Genomic DNA, 18196 nt, shown 5'->3' on the forward strand with positions numbered 1-18196 from the left:
ACACCCTCTGCCTATGCCCACTCATCCTATTTCATAATCTGGTGGCAGTCATGCTGATGTAGAAGACCAAACAGTGTTTACATACTAGCTTGTATATGATGTGTCATTTTACAGGTGTCTCTCCCTTTGACGGTATACATTTTGCCAGTTGCAGGGCTATTACAGGTGGTGGTGGGAGGGTGCATAGGGCAAGTCTCACAGTGGGGATGGTCCTAAGGTTAGAAGCCATAGGGTAGGGAGCTGACTGCAGAAGAAGCATAAAGTCTGACAAGAATATTTCAGAGATTGGGAGGGCAATGGAAAGTTATTCTAGGTGTGGTGGGCAAAATATCAGAATTGATCTCATTTCAGGGCATGATTTTAGGAAGTCATGGCTCTGTCAAAGTAGCTGATTAACACATTCCAGACCAGGACAATACTGAGTCACCAATGGTGTGCTTTGAAGCTGTTTTTTGGAGGGATCAGCAGTACCAGGACTCGATGCAATGGCTGGAAAATCTGCTTTTTAACTAGGCTGGTGGGGAATTATGTGCATTGAATGCTGAGATTAGAATGGTGGTGTATTATTTTGAAGAGTCTGTATCTGAACAAATATGTTTGCCTCAAATGCCAAAGCTGTATTGCCAGGGGGTGAGGAGGGGGGAGGGGGGGGGGGGAATGCTTGATATGGAAAGGAATGCAACTGTCAAAATGTAAGTACTGTTGTTTGTTCGTCAGTTTAATGTGGATGCAAGTGTGTAGCTGACCTTTGGTGAGGATGAGATCAACATCAAGGAAAGTGGCATGGGATTCAGAATAGGACCATGTGAAATTTAATTGGGAGAAGGTATTCAGAGATTTGAGGAATTTTAGTAAGTTTGCCTCACCATGAGTCCATATGGTAAAGATGTCATCATTGTATCTAAACCAGGCCAGGAGCTGAAGAAGACTTATGTATCCCAGGAAAGCCCTCTCCAAGTGATCCATGGAAAGGTTGGAATATGGAGGAGCCAACCTGGTTCCCATGGCTGGACCCTTGATCTGTTAGTATGTCTGCCCCTCAAAAGTGATCTAGTTGTTGGTAAGTATGAAGTTGATTAAGGTGAGTAAGAAGGGTGTCACAGGTTTGGAATTAGGTGGGCACTGACTGAGGAAATATTCAGCAGTGGACAGACCATGTATATGAGGGATGTTGGTGTAGAGGGAGGTGGCATCTATGGCGACAAGCAAGGTATGTGGTGGGAGTGGGATGGGCATGAATTTCAGATGATCTAGGAAATGGTTGGTATCTTTGAGTAGGAGAGGAGTCTTTGTACTATGTGTTGCAGGTGTTGATCACAGAAAGCAGATATATGTTCGGAGGGTGCTTTGAAGCCAGAAACTATAGGACAGCCAAGATGATTGGGTTTGTGGATATTAGGAAGAAGGTAAAAGATTGGGTCTGCATGATTTGGGTGGGATGAGAAGTTCTATGGATTGATGTGGTAGTCCTTGTGAGGGGCCTGAGTTTTTAAGGAGAAACTGCAGGTCAGTTGGAATCACAGGAATGAGATCTTGATGGCAGACACTGTATGTAGAGGTGTCAGACAGCTGGTGCAGACCTTCACTAACATAGTTCTTTGGGTCAAGTATTACAGTGGTAGCTCCTTTGTCTGCTGGGAGGATATTGATGGAGTCATCAGCTTTTAAGGAGAGTAGAGCCTGGAGTTCTGAAGACAGGTTAGGATGATGTTGTAGGGGCCTGAGGAAGGGTTCTGAAGCAATGCTGGATGTGAGGAACTCTTGGAAGGCTTTTTAGGGATGATTTTGCGGTAGTGGTGGTGGTTAAAGTTGGGATCATGGTCTGAACTGTCCAAGACAGGTCTGCTGTTGGAAATGTTTTGGGATTGGGTTGCAAAGTGATACTTCCAATGTATATTACTTGTGAAGGAAAGTAGGTCTTTCACCAAAGCAGCATGATCAAATGAAGGTTTAGGGCTGAAATTGAGGCCCTTATATAATACAGATAACTCAGGAAGGAAGAGTGATTTAGATGAGAGGTTAAGGACACTGTACTGTTGTGACTCGTTCTAGGGATTATGGGCTATTCTTGGTCTGGTAGGCAGTGTTGAAGGCTGTAGAATGCCAAAGAGGTTGGACAAGCTCAGTTTGTAGGAGAGTAGTAGTAGTTGATGGTGTGGCTGTTTAGAGAGCTGCAGAGGGACAGAAAGGGAAACACCACTGTTCAGGTAGCTTAGGAGAAGGTGGGATAGCTGTTTGAGCTGAAGTCTGGCATGTTGTTACAGTTCAAATAGCTTTGTAACTGGCAAAACATATACTATCAAAGGGAGAGCCACTTGCTAAATGACACATCATATACCAGCTGATATGTAAAGACTGTTTGGCCACCTACATCAGCATGATTGCCACCAAATTATCAATTAAGATGAATGGGCATAGGCAGAGGGTGTATACTGGCAACTCACATTATCCTGTTCCAGAGCATGACATTCATGACCTTACACCTATTTCACCACAAGCGCCATCTGGATTCTTCCCCCAGACACCAGTTTCTGAGAACTCCCGCGTGTGGGGACTAACACTACAGCATGTCCTTGGTTCTCACCACCCATTTGGCCATAATTTCTGTTAATTTCTTCCACCTCAGCATTTCTTGACTGTAACTACTCTTTGCTTCGCGCTATTTTAGTTTTCTACATCTTTCATTGTCTTTCCTGTTTATTTTTCACCATCCCCTCCCACCTCTGTTATGTACAATGCAGTTAGATTTTCACTCTTATTAACTCTTGCATGATGTTTAAGCAGTAATCTCTGACTGAATAATACCCTGTCTTCCACCTTTAACTTTTCAGGTTTTAAGTCTTGTCCAAAACAGTCCCCAACAACCAGTCTTTCCTTCTCATCCCCTGACCCGTGGTTCTGGGTGACTTTACCGAACCCTACCCCTTTTCCTAGACCTCTCCACTCCTTTCCCTTCACCCCTATTCTTTCCCCTTCAACCGTTCTGCCTGAAGAAGCAGCCACTGCCTCCAAAAGCTTGCCAATTACAACCATCTTTTATGTGTATGTTCTGCTGCTTGGTGAGTAGATTTCTCAACTACCCAGTTAACTAATTTTGTCAATAATGTATTGTTTTTTTTGTTGTATAAAACTTGAGGATTATAGACTAAGTGAATTTTGAAACCTTAAGTTTTTGTAAAAAGTAAAAATTTGTTTGAAATAGGAAAATGAGGGCTTTCAAATAAGCTACATCAATCGCGAAACAAACAGTTATTAGCAGGAGTGAATTTTGATGTACATATGATATTCAGATATTGTAACTTTAGAATATTTCTGTAAATAAAGTGATTCTGCATGAACCTGTTACACTGTTGTCATCACTGGCAGTAGTCTGTAACCTATCCTGTGGGCAATAAAGTTTACTGAAATACTACATGAAGAAAATTTTGCCAATTTTGTGTAGGCCCTAATCATGGCACCATTAGATATTAATATAAAACAAAAAAAAATATTTATTTAGGAGTAGAACTGTAGCAAATTGAGCTTTTTCACTTTGCTACATCTCACTGTTTTTGTACCTGAGATAACAAAAACACATCAATGCAGTGACACTTGACCCAGAGATTGGCAGTTTGAATTTTGATTATGCAATTTATTTCCATCCCCATATCTGATCAGAAATTCAAACAAAGCAATTAGTACAAAGCTGCCTATCACATTACTATATGACAATGTTGCAGATTTAAATACTAAACCTTATTTCAGTATCTCATTGAGTAATTCTTTCGATGACAATCTAATAACTGGATGGAGATGTCTGACTTAAGCTAGTGGATAGGAACTGTGGAGGGCCTCCAGTTAGTTAGGGAAAGTGAAAAATTAGTCAGCTTAGTTACACCTTCATTCTTGCTTTCAATCCATTCTCAATTGTAACAATGCAGAGACAACACAGCACTGCACAGTCATTCATTACAGTCTTCCACATGATACTGGACACTCTTTAACAGACAGAAGAAAGACAACAGTTAACAACTTTCACTAAAACTGTGTGCTGTATTGAGACTCGAACTCGGGACCTTTGCCTTTCGCAGGCAAGTGCTCTACCATCTGAGCTACCCAAGCACGACTCATGCCCCGTCCTCACAGCTTTACTTCCACCAGTCTATTGTCCCCTACTTTCCAAACTTAACAGAAGCTATTCTGCTGCAGAGTGAAAATCTCATTCTGGAACTTTCCCTAAATCCATGACCAGGACATTCTAGCATTTTCTCTAATAGTCATTCCCCACATATGACAATGATTTTTATGTTGATAAATGAATTCCTTAATCAAACTGCACAACATGCAACTTTAAATAGTATTTTATTGCTATGTACCTAATAGTATATAATAAACAATTATTTAATATGTGTGTGTGTGTGTGTGTGTGTGTGTGTGTGTGTGTGTGTGTGTGTGTGTGTGTTTGGTTGAAATAGTGATCATCCACACATGACTTGTATGTTGCAGATAATGGAACACGTATCACAGTTCGCACATGTGCCCTGGACAGTGGTACACTTACTACTGACACTGAAATCATCCGCATGTCCCATTGTGGAGGCTTCTACTTCAATGGCGGGTAAGTACAATTCATCTGACATAAAATCGCTGTGTGAGACTGATATTTGTTATCAATAAGTGTTTTATTCGCAGTTTTGAAGATTCCTGTCACCACCCCTTTCCCTCTAGACGGATCTGTGTCAAGTGTCATCCCACATAAAAGTGTTCAAACATTTTATGATTTTATGCTAATTGTGTAAATGAGGTGGGATGTGGATACCAGCAGAGTATTCATCTAGTTGGATGTGGGAAACTGCCTAAGAACCACATTCAGGGTGGCCAGCACATCACCCAGCAGATTCTACATGGGGCCACTGTGCCTTTCTGAATCCCAGAGGTGGCGTACTAATAAGCTTAAGGATTTTACTTTGATGGAGTTACAGAACACCTATTATAACAGATATTTTTGCAGCAACCATTGCTGACTGTCATACAATTAATAGCAATTTTCAATGTATGAATAAATGTGCTGGTAATTAATATTTTTCTTAATTTTATTTTCAATTTGTTGGTGTAGTAACCAAGTAATACACAAAACCAATCCAAGTAACACAAATATGGCTCCATTCATAACCTATGAACAATAAAAGAAATAACCCTCTCATGACTTCATTCATCACAAGACACAGAACAATTGATGTGGGCAGTGCAAACTGGAAGAACATAAAGAGAGTCAGTCAGCACAGCTCCACACATATACCTGTGTGTGTGTCACTGGCAGATGGCATGGCTGAGACTGCATGCCTCCCACAGTCAGCCTTCACTGGCTGGTCTGTGCTGATACAGGTGGCGGCTGACGCAAGGACACATGTGGTGACACCACACTCAGTGCACTCACACTCACATACACTAGTAGCAGAATACAACACACCTCTCCCTCATGTGAAGTGGGCACCCAGGCGACAGAGGAGATGCTGGCAGTCTGACGAGAGCCCTATCCATCAGATCTGTAGTAGTGGTAGGTGGTGCTGACAGCAAGGGTGGGACAATATGCTGCGCATGCCCAGGCACTGGAGCATAGAGCCAGAACACATGGGGACATGCTCATACCCGATGGTCGTGGGTCCACGCAGTGCCCAGCAACAGTGCCAGAGAGGAGGGTGCCACCAACATCTCTGCATTGCCAAAGCAGGCGAGCCCCAGTGTGCAGGAGACAGTACTGTTCCCACCAGTGATGACAGCTGAGGCAATGATGGAGAGGAGGCTAGTGGAGCTTGCCTAATCAGAATAGCAGGCTGCAGTAATGGGCCCCAGGCCAGAGAAAGATCTGTGCCCAGTGCCAGGAAGCTGGAACCTCAAGGCACCATGGTGAAAATAGCCAATATGATGGTGGTGCCTCCATAACAAGCGACAATGTGCTCAAGGTGGAGGGTAGTGGGCTGGGCTGTGCTGAAGGGGGTCACACCTGCAAACTGATAGCTCCCTGCAGTGAGTGGAGGCACATCTGATCAAACTGGCATGCCACCAGTCCATCAGCCATATGGACATCACAAGGATGGTGACCCTGGCGGCAGACAAATGTGGCCAGTATCCAGTTGGGCTGGCAACCAAACCTCCTGCCTACACCAGCAATCCCGGTGTGAAGAGCCCTGACAAACACAACTGCACCAGGTGTGACACAGGCTACAGAAGGTGGAGGAGCTTGTTGTTTGCCAGCTGCAAAGCAACTCCGCCAGGCTCCACTCCCCCATAAATGTGAAGTGATAGATGCTCAGAAAATGGAGAAGGGCAGCATCCAGTGAAGTATCCACAGTAAGCTTTTCACTCGGAATCTGAACTAGTCATTCTGCCTTGCAATTTGATTGAGGGGAGAATGACAGAGCAGTAACATGATGAATGATAGGAATAAAACAATTGAAAGGTATGAGAAACAAACTGGGGCCCATCCTTCAAAACTAGGGTACAAGGCAATCCCTCAATACAAGAAGCCCTTGAAAGTGTACAAATTGTGACATTATCCAACATCAAGACACACCAGAGAATGTAAGGAAACTGGGAAAATGCATCCACAACCAAGGGCCAATAATAATTCAAGAAGGGATCCATAAAGTCTACCTAAATGCATTCCCATGGCTAGTGGGGATCAGGCCAGGGGGACAGGGATGATCTGGGAGTTGCCTGTTGTTGACAACATCACTCACTAGCTGTGACAAAACAGGCAATTTTGCCATCAATCCCTGGCCAACAGACGTGTCTCCTAGCTAATAATTTAGTGTGCAAAACTCTCCATTGGCCCTGGTAGAGCAGGTGTAAAACCTCCCACTTTGATGCAGTGGAAATGACTACTTTGGAAGAGAGGCCCTCAGTTGACAAAAGCAAAACACTGTGAAAAACAGAGAGGCAATAACGTTAGGAAGAAAGCTGCACAGGGGGTCCGAAGCCCGACCCAGCAATTTATCTGGCCAGCCCTGTTGAACAAACCAAACCACCTAATGGACAACTGGATTGGCAGCTGCTAGGTCTGAGCTCATAACTGGGAAAGCCACATCCATGGCCTGCATTTCAATATCAAAATGCAAGTAAAGAAATTCTTTACAATCAGAGTCAGTATCAGGACCCACAGGAAGGCTGGACAAGTTGTCTGCTTTGGTGTTTTTAGGCTTATGTCAAAAATGGATTTCATAATTGTAGTGAGACAAGAGCAGTGCCTAGCAATGCGGACATTGTACTACCTTGTCAGGTAGGAAGTGTGAGATGGAGCCATACAAAGAAACATGAAATTTTCGGAGAGTGTAGACTATAACAAGAGCCCACGTGAGACTAATGCTGCTGGGCTGGAGTGAGAGATTTTGAGGCAAAGGCAACAGGTCATTTAGAGCTGTAGGCATGCCAATGTGTGAGGACTGCGCCAAGGCTGTATTGCGAGGCATCAGTCACCAAAACTATGTGCTGCTCTGGTGAGAAAGTAGCTAAATAAGGGGCTGAGAGTAGTTTGGCATTAACATTTGAAAAGCACATTAGCAGAAAGGTACATTCCTGCATAACAAGGCATGCAATGCATGGACCAATGTGGCTGCCCTCAGCAGGAATTTATTGGAAGTAGGCAATCTTCCCTAGGAAGACATCAAGCTGCTTTGTGGATGAGGGGGAGGCAGAGACATAACAGCAGAGATGTGGTCCGACAGAGGGTGAGCCCCATCCTACAAGACCTCAAACCACAAATAAATAATAGAAGTTTGGAAAAACTGAGATTTTGTGAAATTATACTGTAAGCCTGCAGGCTGTAACATAGAAAACAAAGTGCACAAATTTTTCAAATTATCTGACTTAGAGGAGCCCATGACAACAGTTTCATTCAGATAATTAATGCAACCCAGGACGGGCATAGTCAGTTTCTCTAAAAATCACTGGAAAATAGCAAGGGGCACTAGCAACACTAAAAGGAAGGTATAAATATTGATAGGGACCAAAAGGAGTATTCAAAACCAGAACTTGCTGAGACTCTTTGTCCACAGGAACCTGCATATATGCTTCAGTCAAATCAATTTTAGAGAAATTCTGGTCACCCAATATTTTTGACAACGGTATCTCCTGGTGTGGGAGAGAATACATATCCATAATCGACCACATGTTGACAGTAGTACTGAAGTCAACACAGAGGCAAAGTTTCTCAGACAGCTTCTGAACTACAACCAGTGGAGAGGACCATTCACTAGTCAAAGCTGCTGCAGATTGAAGTCTGTCCAATTCTGCTTTCACTTTATCTTTCAGGGTGACAGGAACAGGGCACACAAGATAAAAATGAGGCTGAGCTGTGGGTTTCAAAGAATTATTAGCAGAAAAATTAGTATCTCACCCTACACCCTCAAAAAAGAAGTCCAAAAACTCCTCATACAGTGTTTCCAATTGAGAATATGGTACCTCATTGGATGCAAGGTGAACTGCATCTGTGTTAGAAAATCCAAATGCCAAAATGCATCCATCCCGAAGAAGTTCTCAACACTGGCATCAGCATCCACCAAAAATGTAATGGAACGAACCACTGACTTTTAACAAGCAGATACCATAAATTGTCCCAATTGCACAATGTTCTGTTTGTTATAACTGGCCAGCTTCCACATGACCTGTGTCAATGGCAGCAAGCTGAAACTCACATAGGTTTGAGAATTCGATAATGTCACTGCAAAGCCTGTGTCGACCTGCTGCCAGATCACTTGGTGGAAAACACTTAACTTGATAAAAAAAAACTTGGGAGAAGTCGCAAGCATTAGTGTCGCACAGCTTATGTCCGTGTCTGTACCCTGAGAAACATTTGGTGAACGACGTATGGAGGCAATGTGGACTTTCTCGTGGCAAGCATTACAAGTAGCCCAGCACTTAGGCCATGTCATATGTTCATGCGTGACTAAACAGAAAGGATGAGACAAAAACAGAGAACACTGACACTGGTGCTGTGGCAGTTGTGGCTGCTTGGGCGGGCCTCGGTCTGCCAGAGATATATCTGCATGTTCACTGCTGCCACTGCCACTTCCTCACGCAAGGTATCTGTTGTCCTAGTGAATACATTTTGTGACACTACTGCCACATCACCTCTTGCTTCAGTTTGGTCACCCACTACCCAAGAAACTTTAAAGATTGAGCTATTTACAAAACCTCTGCCAGTTGGTGTTTTTCACAGAGTAAAGCCTTCCACTGCACCACCTTGTCCAGAGCTAGGCAGTTGGCAGCTGATTCAGGCACACACACAGTGACACCATGTTTGGCTCACTCACATACACTAGTAGCAGGATACAACAGTGAAGTCTACCAGTTTGCTGTTTTCTGTCTGGTGGAATCGTGTTGAAGATCCTTACACCAGAAGAAAGATCTCCACTTTTATCCCTAGACAAAAAGGCAATGCCTACCGGAAAAATACTCTGTTTCTTGTAGTTTGGTTGGAAAACATCAACTAGAGGTGCCTCAGAAATAATGACAAATAATAATTAATATAATGAGGTACCGGAAGTAATTTCAGATGAGGTGGTACAGCTGTCTAAATAAGAAAAATCTCCACTTTTATCCCTAGACAAAAAGGCAATGCCTACTGGAAAAGTACTCTGTTTCTTGTAGTTTGGTTGGAAAACATCAACTAGAGGTGCCTCAGAAATAATGACAAATAATAATTAATATAATGAGGTACCGGAAGTAATTTCAGATGAGGTGGTACAACTGTCTAAATTGCCAAGAAAGGAAAGACATCTGGAGATTATGGTGTTTCAGGAGAAATGTTTGTAGCTGGATTGGCAAATTATTTATGAAATGTCTACAAAAGAAGACTGTTCAACAAAACTGTCATTTTCTTCTCAAGAATGAGAACAGACAAGTCAAAAAAGCTCTAAATTGTCAGATTCTTCTCCAAAATGTGCAAGGTATTTACTAAAATTATCAATAACTGGATGGAAAAACATTATACAGGGATTGATCAATGACAGAATATGGAACAAACAAGGTCTAATTAACTTATGTCTGGAAATGCATGGTTTACATGCTAAAGACCATGTATTCAATCATACTTTGCTACAGACACTACAGTCTAATAAGCACCATACCATGCAACCACAGTTACAGTAAATGCTGAAAATGGTTTCCAAGTGCTTCAACACATCAAATGTACATGCTGTAGCATGTTCTGTCTCACATGTTCACATTGGCCAGGCTACATCTGAACAGTATCAAAGGCACTATTAATAAGCTGATAAATTGTCTCCACATCTGGAATGGCCTCGCAGAAATCACACAGGTTGAGATCCGGTGAATGAGCAGGCCATTCAACTGGACTCTCTTGTCTGATCTGTCAACCAGAGAAGAGATGATTGAGATGTGGTTTGAAGCAGAATGAAGGGTCTCAACCAAAGGCTTTGTCACTTCTGTGACAGTCTTAGCTGTAGATTTCTGGACCTGCGTTAGAACTCTCCTTGATAGGTCAGGGATGTACTATAGAAAGGAAACAGCTACTCAGGTAGCAGAGTACTTGTGGAGTGCACATGAGGGTTTTTTAGGCTAGGCCGTAGTTTGAGGTGCTCTGATGAATACTCGGCACAAAATTCACAGCAAGGGAAGTCAAATAGTATTCAGAATAAAGACACTTGGACTGTGCAATTTCATCAGTAAAATGTAAAAGTATTCATAGTAAAATTCCCACATTTACTGCCCTCCAGGAAAGTTATCACACTCAAATTATTCTTGGGACTGAGAGCTAGCTGAAACCCAAAGTGGATAGCTCTGAGATATTTACCAAGTCATGGAATGTATATCATAAAGACTCATTAGAGGCAATAGGAAGGGGAGTTTTCATTGCAGTTGACAAAAATATTGTTTCTATTGAGGTCATAATGAGTGTGACAGTGAAGTCATCTAGTCACGTGTCACAGATGTAGATGAAACTAAGTTAATTATTGGATGTTTTCACCAGCCACCTGATTCTGCTGCTGCAGTTCTAGAGTCTTTCAAGGAAAGTCTATTGTCAATAGCATGTAAATACTAAGATTATGCAATACTAGTTGGAGACAACTTTAATCTGCCAAGGAAAGAGTGGGATATCTATGGATTCATTGCAGGTGGTACAGACAGACAGTCATGCGAAATACTTCTGAACACATTTTCTGAAAATTGTGTTAAGCAGCTAGCTGAGCAACCCACCCATACTGGAAATATTGTAGACTTAGTAGCTACAAATAGGCTGGACCTCATCGACAATGTCAGTACAGAAATGGGGATTAGTGATCATGATGTATTATATCAACTATGATTACAAAGTTAATAAATCAGTCAAGAAGGCTAGGAGAATGTTTCTGTTAGATAGAGCAGATAAGCAATTATTAATGCCGTACTTAGACAGTGAATTGGCATCACTTAGTACCAGTAAGAAGGATGTAGAGGAATTATGGGCAAAGTTTAAGCAGATTGTAAGTCATGGTCAGGAGAGTTACATGCCTAGCAAGTGGATAAAGGGTGGAAAAAATTTATCATGGTTTAATAACAAAATTCGTAAGATGCTGAGGAAGCAGAGGCTGTTGCACTCTTGGTTAAAAAGAAAATGCACAAATGATGACTAGTGTAACTCGGTAGAGATTCATGCACCTTTGGAAAGATCTATGCATGAAGTGCACAACAACTACCCCCATCACACCTTCACAAAAGATCTGTTAGAGGACCCAAGAAAACTCTGATCATATGTAAAACTGCTAAATGGGTCTAAGGCTTCCATTCAGTCCCTTGTTAACCAATCTAGTGTGGCAGTTGACAAAAGCAAAAAAAAAGCCAAAGTTCTAAATTCCACATTCAAGAAATTGTTAATGCAGGAAAATCATACAAACATACCATCATTTGACCATCGGACAAACTCCTGTATGTACAACATAGAAATAAGCATACCTGGCATAAAGTAGCAACTTAAAGATTTGGAAACAAATAAATCTCCTTGTCTGGATGGAATCCCAGTTCAATTTTACAAAGAGTACTCTATGTCATTGGCCCTTTACTTAGCTTGCATTTATCATTAATCTCTTGCCCAGCACAATGTCCCAAGTGACTGTAAAAAGGCACTGGTGACTCCAGTATATGAGAAATACAGACCAATATCCCTAACTTCTGTATGCGGCAGAATACTTGAACACATTCTCATTTCAAATATAATAAACTGTCTTGACTTACCTTAGGGGGAAAAAAGGACAGGTATACACTCGCACACACACACATATCCATCCGCACATATACAGACACAAGCAGACATATGTAAAGGCAAAGAATTTGGGTAGAGATTTCAGTCGAGGTGGAAGTACAGAGGCAGAGAAGTTGTTGAATGACAGGTGAGGTATGAGTGGCGGCAACTTGAAATTAGCAGAGGTTGGGGCCTGGTGGGTAACGGGAAGAGAGGATATGTTGAAGGGCAAGTTCCCATCTCCGGAGTTCTGATAGGTTGGTGTTAGTGGGAAGTATCCAGATAACCCAGACGGTGTAACGCATGAATGGACACAGGCAGACAGTGTTTGTTGGTAATGAGGATTATCCTGTGGCTAAACATGCCTTGGCGCATGGCCAGCACATCTTGGCACAGTGTTACACCATCCCACCGTCCGTTAGTGTCTTTATCAACATACCAACACTGTTTTTTATATATATAAACACACACACACACACACACACACACACACACATGAAGATGGTATCTGTTCTTTCAGGCATGTCCAAAAGAACAGGTACCATCTTCATATATTAATATAATTATGTTAGTGATAACTGCTATTACTCTGCTCACTGGGGTCTTTGTGTTTGTGTTTTTCAGACAATTAAAATTTATGGCTGTTATAAGTACAACTGTAGGCTTATAGACAGGCCAGAGTAAGGGGGTGCTTAGTGGGGCTCTAGACCCCTGCCTCCAGGGGGACAGAGGGCCTTCTCTCTGATTGAGTTCACAACTGGCTGTCTAAGAAGAACCATTCATGATACAGTCACCATTGGATAAAATATGACCAAAAATATGAAACAAATTTCTTCCTTTATTATATCCACTATCTTAATAAATTAACATAAATCAATTTTAAAAAGGAAGATTGAATATAGTGCATGATAATTGTGATTTATATTTTCTTCTTGAATAGAAGTGTTCTGCAGTCTTGTGTAGTTACAGAATACCTAGTCCCAATCCAGCAAAAAATTGCCACTGTGTAGTTGTGCAGTAGGATGTATTCCTTTCATGACAAGTTCCAACTATTTATAAACTCTGTATGCATGGAGCTGGGTATAATTTTTTGACGACAACAATAGGTGGGTTACTTCAAACACTTTCGTGCACTGTGAGATACACTCTCCCCTCACCTCCTCCTTCTTCTGTTCGCTACTGTTATCACTTGTCAATTGTTATAGAGCTGAACTGTTAATTCATGTGGCAGTATTGTTTGGACTGCTATAATATGCATTACATGAGGTCTGCTCAGAAACTTCTGGAACATTCATAATTTCATGCCAGTAGTGTGTTGGAGTGAAGTGTGGCAGGTATCTCTACACACAACTGTTTAATGTATAACTGCCAGGAGTTTTATTGTTGTATTTATTTTAGCTATTGTTCAGTGCTGTATTGAGCAGAATGCTGTGTCACACAGTCTGCAAATTTCAAAATGGCACAGTTAGAGGAGCAACATGTCTGCATTAAATTTAGTATGAAACTCAAGAAAACCTTTCCAGAGACCCCAAATGATGCAGGAAGTCTATGGTGATGAGTGTTAAGTCATACTCAGTGTTACAAATGGTTCACATACTTTAAAAATAGCCAGATGGAAGTTAAAGATTACCCTTGTTCAGCATACCCTTCGACGTCTACTGACAATGCTCATGTCAGAAACGTCAACGAAATTGCATTTGCCAATCAAAGACTGAATATCAGAGCGGTTGCAGAAGAATGTAACATTTCATATGGATCATGCCATGAAATCCTGATGTGGCATCTTGAAATGCATTTATCCCGTGGCTCAAGAGTCAAGAACAAAAAAAACCGCTGCCTTACAATCTGTGAAGAGCTTTTATAAAACAGAAATGAGAACAAGATGTTCCGTAAGAGAAACATAACTGGTGATGGGAAGTGGGTCTATGATTGTGATGTTGAGACCAAGGTTCATTCTTCACAGCACATCAGGAAAGGTTCTACAAGACCAAGAGAAGCTCATCAGGTCAGGTCAAGTGTCAAAGACATGCTGATAGTATTTTTTTTTTTTAAGGTTTAGTTCTTCATAAATTCAAGCCACAGATATAAACTGTCAGTCAATGGTACTATCAGAATATGTTGTGATGCCTGTGAGAAAATGACAGAAGAAAATGGCCTGAAATATGGTGAGACTATTCATGATAATGCACCTACACTCTCATCCCTGTTGGTGGGTGATTATTGCACAAAAAATAAAATCACTGTGCTGCCTCAACCTCTGTACTCCCCAGCGACTTTTTTTATTTTCATTGTTGAAAAGCCCATTAAAAGGATGAAGGTTTGCAACAGAAGAGATAAAATAAAATTCGCAGATGACACTTCAAGCAATCCAGCAAGAGGCATAACAAGACAGCTTCCAGAAGTGGAAATGGCATTGGAAGTGTATCAGTTGTGGAGGAGAGTATTCCAAAGGAGACCATGCACAGTAAGTAAAAATTAAAAGCGTAGAAAAATTTTGCAGACTAAGTTCCAGAATTTTTTTAATAAACCTCATATTTGCAGATTGGCTGTTGTTAGTCCATGGGGTGGCTGACATTGCTTATTCTAATCAGTTAGTGTGTAAATCATATTTGAGTTTCATGTCTGACTTTCAGAACCTGAAATGGACTCTCATCATATGAGAGAGTTTTCCAGCTGTGCGAGCAAAAGAAAAGCACAGCAACAAGAGGCTAAATTTGTGAAGAAATAGCCAAGAATGACTTCACACTTTACGAAGAAAAATTACTCCATTAGTAACATAAGTGAAGTTTGTACTCAACCAGAACCTGCTGCACCTATGCCTTTTTCAGTGATGAATGTGAATGTTGAACTAGCCAATAATAAAACTGAATCCAATAATAGTACTGACAGCAAATTAGTGAAGTCCCCAACATTCGAGAAAGATGTGGAAAAAAATATGGAATTGTGTTTAGTGAAAGGTTTAGATATTGTAAGAACAATTTACACAATCAGAATAAATCTAAACGTGCCTACATATCACAAAAAAGACACATCTAAAAAATTGTTCATGAGAAGGCTACTAAATGGAGACCAAAATGAAAGAAAGTGGCTGTTGTGTTCTGAATCTACTGGAAATGTATTTTTCACTTTCTGCAATTTATTCAGTGACAGCATGGAGTTAGAGCACATGTGGAACCTACTTCATTATCAGCCTGTGGATTTTATAAAGTATAGGGAGGAAAGAGTGATGTCTCATAGAAAGAGCACTAATCACTGCAAAAATTCAGTGATGTGACTCCCCTGTTCAAAGAGGAATGTTTTGACAGTCAACTGCAACATATGATAAAAACAGAGCAAAATTATTGGCAAGAAGTGCTTCAGCATGTGGTAGAAGTAGTGAAACATTTGGCAATAACAAGACTTCTTGTCTACATCTACGTCTACATAGATACTTCACAAGCCACTATAAGGTGTGCTGCAGAGGGTACCCTACACCACTACTTGTCATTTCCCCTCCTCTTCCACTTGCAAATAGAGTGAGGAAGAAAGGACTATCTGTACACATCTGTATGAGCCTCTTCCTTACACACGATGGATTTTGGGGGCAGCAGAATCATTTGGCAGTCAGCTTCAAATGCCAGTTCTCTAAATTTTCTGAATAATGTTTCCTGAAAAGAATGCCACCTTCCCTCCAGGGTTCCCATTTGCATTTCCAAAGCATCTCCATAATACTTACATGTTGTTCGAACCTATCAAATCTAGCCAGCCACCTCTGAACTGCTTCGATGGCTTCCTTCAATCCATCCTGATATGAAACCCAAACACTCCAGCAGTACTCAAGACTAGGTCATACCAGCATCCTGTATGTGGTCTCCATTATAAATGAACCACTCTTTCCTAAGATTCTCCCATTAAACTGAAGTTGACCATTTGCCTTTCCTTCCACAGTTTTAGCATGATTTGCAGTGTTAAGCCTGGTTATTTAAATGACTTGACTATGCCAAGTAGGACACTAGTAATATTGTATCCAAATATTACACATTTGTTCTTCCTACTCATCCCCAATAACTAACGTTTTTCAACAATTAGGGTTAGCTGCCATTCAGTACACCAACTGGAAATTTTGTCTAAGTCATCTTGAATATACCCACAGTCACTCAACTTTGAAACCTTACCATGCAGCATGGCATCATCAGGAAAAACTGCTGTTAGCTGTCACCCTGTTACCCTGTCCACCAAATCATCTTTGCACATAGAGAAAAACAGTGAGCCTACCACACTTCCCGGGGGCACTATTGATGATAGCCTTGTGTCTGATGAACACTCAAAGTCGAGGACAACATACTGGGTTCTAAGAAGTCTTAGAGCCTCTCACACATCTGTGATGTTATTCCATATGCTCATACCTTTATTAACAGCCTGCAATGGGGCACCATGTCAAATGCTTTCCAGAAATCTAGAAATATGGAATCTGCCTGTTGCCCTACATTCATAGTTCTCAGTATATAATATGAGAAAAGGGCAAGCTGAGTTTTGCAAGAGTGACGGTTTCTAAAAACCATGCTGATTCATCGACACAAGATGGGAAAGTGCTGGTAGATGGACACAATAAAAAAAAACACAAACACACACACAAAATTTCAAGCTTTTGCAACCAACGGTTGCTTCGTCAGGAAAGAGGGAAGAAGAGGGAAAGTCGAAAGGATGTGGGTTTTAAGGGAGAGGGTAAGAAGTCATTCCAATCCCGGGAGTGGAAAGTCTTACCTTAGGCGGAAAAAAGGACAGGTATACACTCGCACACAGACACATATCCATCCACATATATACAGTGGTCAATATCATTATATTCATTCCTTTTTGTTTAACAACAAAAGTACACTGCTGTATAGTTGCTATTACAATGTACTCAATCAGTTTCTGGTACCAAATGTCTTGATTTGACACATGTCCTTATGTATATGGCTTAATGAAATCACTGTGCACCAACTCCAGTTACTGCTTCCTTGTAATAACATCAAATATTGCACCTGTCAAAAACAGCTAAATACTAAATCATTAAATGAACTCCACAAGAACTTGTTTACACCACTGGTGGCACTTGATTTTAAAATCTTGAGGAATATTCAAAAAATTATTGGTGACTGATTGAATTAATGAATAAACAAAGTGTATCCATTCTGTTTCAGCTATGTCCGTGGTTGCCTTCAGAGCTGTGATGATGCTGATGCTTGCAATGTGGCACCAGTGGCAATGACCTCATTGCCTATAGTGCTTATGGTTTCATCCATTCTTACATTCATCATCACTACTTTCAGATAATAGTGAGCCCTCACCAGTACACCAACACATCAGTTGGAACTACTATCTTCCAAGAGGTAAGTAATTTTTTTTTTTTTTTTAAACCTTTGGATGGCTCAACATTGTTTCATTGAAACTACAGAATTATACATATATTTCTGAGACAAGGGCATCAGTAACCCTGTCATGAATGAACTCTTGTGGAGAAATTTGGGCACTGATATACTTGAATTAGTGTGGCACATTGATAAATGTGGACTCTCAGAAGTGAGCTCCAGATCCAAATTTTGTTGTAGCTTTCATGCTTTAACTCTTCCTGGAGCCATTATCAATCAGTTTGTCATTGAGATAAGTCTAATGGCAACACCTAGAACATTAAGAAACATGAAACAGCTGACAGATGGAATACCAGTTGTACACATATATACAGCAAGTTTATTAGCTATATATACTTTAGATTGTTGTGTGGTCTTCATTCCAAAGATACAGCTCTCCAAGCTAGTATATCCTGTGCAAGTCTCATCACCCCTGAGTAAACACTGCAACTCATATCTCTTTGAACTTGCCTACTAAAGCCAGGACTTGAACTTCCTCTGCAGTTTTTACTATCTCATCTTGGTAACACTTCTCTTGTAAATCAATACCTTCTTTTAATCAAATTATGGCATAAAAATCTATTCTTTCCATTTAAGTTTAGTACCT

The 18196-nt window shown here is 41.0% G+C and overlaps 1 protein-coding gene across 1 annotated transcript in view; it reads left to right on the forward strand.

The window, feature by feature from the left end:
* The window catches only part of LOC126268131 (uncharacterized), a 1167451-nt gene that overhangs the window by 1105730 nt on the left and 43525 nt on the right, over positions 1 to 18196 (forward strand). Inside the window, exons 6-7 of the mRNA XM_049973661.1 lie at positions 4486 to 4597; positions 17383 to 17571. Of these exons, the coding sequence (XP_049829618.1) occupies positions 4486 to 4597; positions 17383 to 17515 (245 nt within the window). The 3' untranslated portion in view covers positions 17516 to 17571. The remainder of the gene's footprint in view (positions 1 to 4485; positions 4598 to 17382; positions 17572 to 18196) is intronic.

The sequence above is a fragment of the Schistocerca gregaria genome, chromosome 4, assembly GCF_023897955.1.
Source record: "Schistocerca gregaria isolate iqSchGreg1 chromosome 4, iqSchGreg1.2, whole genome shotgun sequence".
Taxonomy (NCBI): domain Eukaryota; kingdom Metazoa; phylum Arthropoda; class Insecta; order Orthoptera; family Acrididae; genus Schistocerca; species Schistocerca gregaria.